At 38.1% G+C, this 8,117-nt stretch overlaps 1 protein-coding gene across 4 annotated transcripts in view; it reads left to right on the top strand.

Moving 5' to 3' along the window:
• Positions 1-8,117, top strand: part of LOC106881175 (unconventional myosin-XV) — a 324,434-nt gene that overhangs the window by 92,937 nt on the left and 223,380 nt on the right. For all 4 annotated transcript variants that reach the window (XM_052973940.1, XM_052973938.1, XM_052973939.1 and 1 more), the window contains 3 exons: positions 1,393-1,593; positions 5,447-5,510; positions 6,724-6,837. In XM_052973940.1, the coding sequence (XP_052829900.1) occupies positions 1,393-1,593; positions 5,447-5,510; positions 6,724-6,837 (379 nt within the window). The remainder of the gene's footprint in view (positions 1-1,392; positions 1,594-5,446; positions 5,511-6,723; positions 6,838-8,117) is intronic.

Genomic DNA, 8,117 nt, shown 5'->3' with positions numbered 1-8,117 from the left:
AAAACATTTACATTAATTTGAAAGAAATCGTTGTCGTCGGATGAACGCATAGATTTCAAATTTAAAGGATAACTATTTTTTAACAAATTTACATCAATAATGGAAACCAAAATATTTACATTGTTTCCTTTTGTTATAACTGTGACAGAATGAGAATGCATACCTTGTTAAGCCCACTATAATTCAGAGAGTAGCAGAGGGGATAGTGGGGGGGGGGTCAAGATAACAGGAGTGGTGATGTAGTTACTTCTATTTAGAAGTCTTTATGTAGTATGTAGTCTTCAACCATTTAGAATTAAATCCATTGAGAGTTGCTTAGTAAATGGTGATATATCAATTAATGTCAATCTACTTGACTCCCAGTGTACTGGAATCATATATCTAGCTTTATCTACATAAAAGGGGACGTTGTTAGGTTGGTAGTAAGAAAATGTCTGATGGAGAAGGAGTGGTAACTGGAAGAAAGAAGGATAGGAGTGGCCAATACTTATTTAGATTATCAAATAAAGGCGAAAACTAGGTTGAGGAAAAAGTTCATGTGTTGTGTTAAAATAATGATTTTTTTATGCAAGAATTTATTCAAAAACAACAACTACTATTCTTCAAAATAAAAACCATCATTTTCCATGACCTTCTGCCAACGATCTGCAAGTTTTTGGATTTGGTCAAAGTACCAATCCATCAGCTTTGAATCAAAAAATCAGGATATTCACTGTATAGAGTGTGTCTCTTGTTTGTGGATTGCTTTATTTGTGTTGTACTATTGAATTGATAGTGTCTTGCATCTGTGTCTCAGTCTACATTTGCTCTGCATAGACATATTATACCTTTTCGGAATCAGGATGTTTCTGAGATTGAAAATCTGCCCTTCATTCAGTTCTTGAACATCTAGTTTTGGGATTTTATTTAAAGGTATTTGGGTTACTATTTCTAACAAGTAAAACTTGGCTTATTCGCGCCATCTTGGTTGGTGTTTGTCAGATGATGTCAGAGATCAAGGGGGAGATAAATGACATTCGCTTTGTTAATTTTACATTGAGATAAGAACTTTGGGACAAATTGGCCAACAGTTGGAATTGAACTTGGGACTGGAACAATAGAATGATTGCTTTACCGAATTAATTCTTATCCATCCTTAACCTCTGGTCAAAGATCACCAGGGCATATAGTCATTATAGACATGTTATAGTCATGCTATTTAGCTCTGCTTAGTTTGGGGCTGCAGACCCAATTAGTCCTCTTCAGGAGCTGGTAGTTAATATATTGTACCCTCTAAATTACTTTCTCTTCCATAGAAAATTTAACTTTTTTTTTGATTTTGGAGTCTTTGACAAAAATATTTATATTCTCTCTGTTATAAATTACATTTTGATTTTATCTTCTCTCCTCCAGTGGTGAAAGTGGTTCTGGGAAGACCGAGAGCTGCAAACTCATCATGCAGTATGTTGCACTTGTCAATCGCAATAATGACAACCTAATCACTGAACAGATTTTGGAAGGAAACCCACTCCTTGAATCCTTTGGCAATGCCAAGACCATACGTAATGATAACTCCAGCCGATTTGGGAAATATATAGAACTTTTCTTTCAAAGGTTAGTCTGCTTGTATTTTATTATTTTTGCTTTATATTGCTGTTGTTAGTCAATCCAAGCCTATAGTTGAAGACATTTGCCCAAGGAGCAGTGCAGTGGAACTGAACCCAGAAGCATGTAATTGAGAAACAAACGTCTTGCCACACAGCCATGTCTATCAACTGATTCTACCTATTTTCCTACCTTACAGGTTTTACATATTTTTATTCATTAATCTGAAAGTTAAGTATGGTGACCATAGCCTTTTGAGCCCTCTTAGACCTGTGATGTCAGATTTATATCTGTGTGGGGTTTGTGTCGTTAACAATTAGTTTGAACTGGTGTTGTTAGTTTAATGGTGGAAGGCAAATTATAGTATGTGTTGTTGAGGGTTTGATAGAGCAGCTGGGATAGTGAGAGAGAGAGACAGGTCTATTCTATGGTCTCCTTAATTTGGGTAGTATTGTGAAGTGCTTAACCGGTAAGCATTCAGATCCCTCTATCAAACACATTGCTTACTTAATTACATTGTTTTGAATTAGTCATGCAATATTTCACTACCAAGATTTCGATGATGTGATGGTTTAGTTTTAGAATGACATTAGGGAAAGGTGCCAGATCTGTCCATTTGAGCAGAAAACTGGTTGACTATTTTGGCCAGATATGGCCAGTTTCAATTCTACAAAGTTAAGCACATTCAAAGGTGCATAGACCTTTGTAGTAGTAGTAGTAGTAGTAGTAGTAGTAGTAGTAGTTTTAACCACTCATCTTAAATTGTTTGTAAATAAAGATTTAAGAATTAGATCACTTTTGCTTTAATGGGATTAAAATGAATGAGATCAGGAGTAAGGTTAGGTAGAGAGAGGAGGGCAAAGAGATGCATGCTGGGTATGATTGGTGGTGGGAGGATAGTCATGTTGTCAATGCAGTAGCAGTCAGGGCTTGGGAAACAGGGGGAGTTGGTGTGAGATGTAGTAGGAGGAGGAAAGCTAAGTTTGCCAAAATGACCATGTAGTTTATTGTTTTACTCTGTATCTCTTGATGTCTTTGATAAAAAAAAAGTGTTTTTCAGCTTTCATTACATGTTGTTTACTAGGAATTTTTTTAATCATTAATTAAGACTGTCTTTTCCCCACTAAATAATTATTTTTAATTAACTTTTTAATATCCATAGCATTAAATATACAGGATAAATATACAGGCGCTGTGTGGTAAGTAGCTTGCTTACCAACCACATGGTTCCGGTTTCAGTCCCACTGCGTGGCACCTTGGGCAAGTGTCTTCTACTATAGCCTCGGGCCAACCAAAGCCTTGTGAGTGTATTTGGTAGACGGAAACTGAAAGAAGCCCGTCGTATATATGTATGTAAGTGTATATGTTTGTATGTCTGTGTTTGGCCCCCCCAACATCGCTTGACAACTGATGCTGGTGTGTTTATCTCCCCGTAACTTAGCGGTTCACCAAAAGAGACCGATAGAATAAGTACTAGGCATCCAAAGAATAAGTCCTGGGGTCGATTTGCTCGGCTAAAGGTGGTGCTCCAGCATGGCCGCAGTCAAATGACTGAAACAAGTAAAAGAGTAAAAGAGTAGAGTAAAGAGAGGATGGCGACAATGTTGTTGTCTGAAACATAAAAACATACCATCAATAAAACTATTAATAGCATTAAAAAAACACTTTAATAATAAAATATATTAATATGCAATTAAAATATTTTTGCCACCTCTTCTAAGTTTTTTATAATGACTTTTTGAAATTATCTAAAGACTTTACATTTATCTAAATTATTCTTCCTTGCTGGCATGGTTTGGACAAACATTTCTGAGGTAATATTCTGTGATTGAATGCTCTTCCTGATAGCACACTTATTCTTTTACTTGTTTCAGTCATGTGACTGCGGCCACGCTGGAGCACCACCTTTAGTCGAGCAAATCGACCCCAGGACTTATTCTTTGTAAGCCTAGTACTTATTCTATCGGGCTCTTTTGCCGAACCGCTAAGTTACGGGGACATAAACACACCAGCATCAGTTGTCAAGCGATACTAGGGGGACAAACACAGACACACAAACACACACACACACACACACATATATATATATACATATATACGACGGGGTTCTTTCAGTTTCTGTCTACCAAATCCACTCACAAGGCTTTGGTCGGCCCATTTTTCAATTAAAGTACCACATTCTTCTAATTCAACTATTAATTATAATGATTAAGTTAGTGTTAAAATATTCAATGCACTGAAGATTAAGTTTAATTAGAAATAATTGCATGGTTGGGAAGAAAAGACAATATTTGTTAATTACTAATATTTTAAACATGTGGAAAGCATTAAGCTGGCAGAATCGTTAGCATGCCAGGGAAAATGCTTAGCAGCATTTCATTAGTCTTTGTGTTCTGAGTTCAAATTTCACTGAGGCTGATATCTCCTTTGATCCTTTCAGGGTCGTTAAGGTAAGTACCAGTTGAACACTGAGGTTGATGCAATGAACTTACCCCAACCTGTGAAATTGCTGGCCTTGTACCAAAATTAAAAATCAATATTTTAAACACATGAAGTCACCTAGTGGACAGTTAGTACAGGGGAGATAATTATTTCTTCGTAATGTCTGGTAGGACTAGAAGTTTGAATGTGAAATTACGAATAAGGAAAAATGAATAGAATGTACCTGCTTTTGATTTTTTTTTCTTTTTTTCTTTTTCAGCTTATTACATGGTATTAACATTTCTAGTCATTATTCTAGTAGGAAAGATGGGAGATAACTCTAGACCTAGTTCATAAGATGTCTGCAAAACTTCAGTGTACATACTGAAGTAGATTCATTAAGTAGATGTACAATACAGAATAGTAGTTGGTGTTGAAAATTAGCATATTTTAGAGAATAAATAATTTAGAAATGCTATCTGTAAGGAAAAAGAAAAATCAGCTAAGTTGGTGCTAGTATATTTAATGCAGTGTGTTTCAAAGGCTAGTTACAAATTATTATTCACACATGAAATGCCTCTCTTCCTTCCAGGTATTATATTTAACTGCCAATTATGTACCATAATTTGCTTCCTATCATTAACCCACCAATACAAGTTCAAATTGATTGTTAATATATTAATAATATATAGGCGCAGGAGTGGCTGTGTGGTAAATAGCTTGCATACTAACCACATGGTTCCAGGTTCATTCCACTGGGTGGCACCTTGGGCAAGTGTCTTCTACTATAGTCTCGGGTCGACCAAAGCCTTGTGAGTGGATTTGGTAGATGGAAACTGGAAGAAGCCTGTTGTGCATATGTATGTGTGTATATGTTTGTGTGTCTGTGTTTGTCCCCCCACCATCGCTTGACAACCAATGCTGGTGTGTTTATGTCCCCATTATGTAGCAGTCCAGCAAAAGAGACTGATAAAATAAGCCTAGCTTCCAAAGAATAAGTCCTGGGGTCGATTTGCTCGACTAAAGGTGGTGCTCCAGCATGGCCACAGTCAAATGACTGAAACAAGTAAAAGAGTAAAAGAGAATGTTAGCAATATTAATATTGTTAACATGTTATTTATATTTAAGGTAGCGAGCTGGCTGAATCATTAGCATGCTGGGCAAAACGCTTAGCAGCTTATTGTCTATCCAGCTTTACGTTCTGAGTTCAAATTCCACCGAGGTTAACTTTACCATTCATCCTTTTGGAGTTAATAAAGTAAGTACCAGTTACACACTGGGGACAATGTATTCGACTGGCTTCCTCCCCCAAATTTGCTGGCCTTATGTCAAAATTTGAAACCAATATATTAATTATATTTAAATTTGATTGTTTAATTAACTAAAGTGGGTCATGAATATACTATATGCTATATTGTCATTGTTTTATTTTGTCTTCTAGTGGCTCCATCTGTGGTGCCCGCACAGCAGAATATCTCCTGGAAAGGTCCCGTATCGTTAAGCAGGTGAGTGTTGTACTTTATCATATCTTGTCATATCTTGTTCTGGTGATCATGTGAACCCTCACTCTCTCATAATACACCATATTATATTGTGTCATTTCCTTTTTAACATCTGATTTTTCTGTGCTAGCATGGGTTGGATGAGACTTATCAAATTCTATGGTCAGATGCCTTTGTCGTCATGAAATATTTCTTGTTTTTTTTTAAGTAAGGTACTTTTCATTCCACTGGTCTTTGTATATTGAACCATTGAGCTGATATAATGTTTATGGGAGATTGTAAACAAAGAGCCCTGTTGCATAAGCAGTGTAATGTAAACACAAACACACACATGGGGCTTTTATACATCTTCCAGCTTAAACTATTCTACACCAAACTGCACCTTGTGCCACACCACACTGCATACCAAAATACCACACAGCACCCTGTACTACACTGCAACACCACATTACATTCCACAGCACCACATTACACCCTGTATCATTGCACCACTTTACACTCCAGCATGCTACATAGTGAAACACTACACTGTCATACACCACATCGTACCCTGTACTATACTGTAACTGAACAACACCACATTGCACCTTGTATCACACCACATAGCATCACCTCACAATGCAGCACACTGTACAGTGCAATGCTATTCTATCCTACACCACATGGCACCTTGTATCACACAGCACTGCATTTTTATCACATCATGCTGCACAGCATCACACCACTTTACACTGTACTACACCAAACTGCAGCTTGTACTACACTACATACTATACTGCAGCATAACACTACTTTACACTGCAGAACACTGTACTGTGCAGCACTACACAATCCTACACCACACTGCATCTTATATCATTTTGTAGTACCTTGTGTCACACCATATTGCACAGCATCATACTGCCTTACACTACACTACATTGCATCCTGTGTCACACATACACCATATAGCACCACAGTGCAGCAGTGCACTATCCTACACCACATGGTACCCTGTATCACACTACCAATACACCACACTGCACTGTTTCCTGTATCACCACACCACACCAGATTGTACCTCACTATACTGTACCACATATTGAGCCAAAAGTATTTTTGTTTTAATGTGTTGAGTGTGAGAATGCTGGATGATGAGTGTTCACTCTCATCTCTGCAAGGTGGAGAGTATGAACAGAAGTGGCCACTCATTGGTGTCATGTTTGTCTCTTTACAGCCGGATGATGAAAGGAATTACCATGTCTTCTATGAGATGTTGTCTGCTATGACTCCTGAAGAAAAGAAAGAATACGGACTCCAAGATGCTCCCCAGTACTTCTACCTGAACCAGGTAAATATATCACCTGATAACTATACTATGGTGGATGGTGCAGGGGTGGGGGGATGGAGGATTTGAATCTTGTGGAAGAGAGGATATTAGAGTGAGAACAGGGGGTGGAGGAGGAGGTGAAGGAACATTAGTGAGAATGAGTTATACAGAGAGTGGGAGTAGAGGGTAGTTTGGATGGAATTTAATAGAGTAAAAAAAGATATTAGAGAGAATGAGAGAGAGATTGTGAGAGGAAGTAGGAGGTAGTTTTTGAATGCTTATAATATAGAAAGGACAGGATAATGACATGGGTAGGATATGAGATGAGGGATGGGGGTATATATGGACTTATAGGATACTATCCTAGGTTCCATTCACAGAGAAAAAACACAGCTGTTATCACCAACATTTCTGTACCATCAGGGCGAACAAAGGATTGTCTATGCAGGTTCTTTGCATGCTTAAATTAGCAGCCAAATCTCCAAGTATTGAATAAAGGAAGTACACATAGAATGAGAGTATCTCTGAATAAAGATGAGATGGTCACAATTGGAATGCTTTTGATTTGAGGTCTGTTTGATGAGGGTTGACCCCCTACTACCATCATCGCGCTCACCACCACCTCTACCACTACAAGTGTGACTGAATAAAAGGGGGTCACAGCTAGAACATCTTTGATCTTAAGCCTGTTTAATTAGGGCTTTTGGAGTGCTAAGCAGTAAAATATTGCCACCATTACCACCACCATCACCCCCTATTGAGGAAGCCTGTAGACAGTTGTTTAGCCTTACAGAAACAACAGCCAAATTCTAACAAATCACCCTACCATCGTAAAGTAAGAAGGACATGTTGGACAGTGTCATCTTAAATGTGTACAAAACGATGGGATGGTCACAGTTGGACTACGTTTAATTGTATCCCTGCTACTGACTTGAGGCTAAACAGTAAAATATTACCTCCACCAAACCCCTTCAGGTAGATGGCCCTGCTCAGTATGTAGAAAAGGAGTAGGTAGTAACTCTATAAGATGTACCCGGTGCAAGCTATGGACACATAAGAGGTGCAGCAACATCAAAGGCAGGTTAACTAGCAAGTTAGTTTTTGTTTGTGGCAGATGTTCAGGTGCAATAAAGACTGCAAACAAACAGGAAACAACTTCTATCTCATTCCAGGGTGAAAAACTAGAGGTAGTCGATAGCTTCCGCTATCTGGGCGACCAAGTTAGTAGTGGGGGTGGGTGCGCTGAAAGTGTAGCTGCTAGAATAAGAATAGCCTGGGCAAAGTTTAGAGAGCTCTTACCC

The sequence above is a fragment of the Octopus bimaculoides genome, chromosome 17, assembly GCF_001194135.2.
Source record: "Octopus bimaculoides isolate UCB-OBI-ISO-001 chromosome 17, ASM119413v2, whole genome shotgun sequence".
NCBI classification, from domain to species: domain Eukaryota; kingdom Metazoa; phylum Mollusca; class Cephalopoda; order Octopoda; family Octopodidae; genus Octopus; species Octopus bimaculoides.
This window is presented reverse-complemented; position numbering and strand designations above follow the sequence as displayed.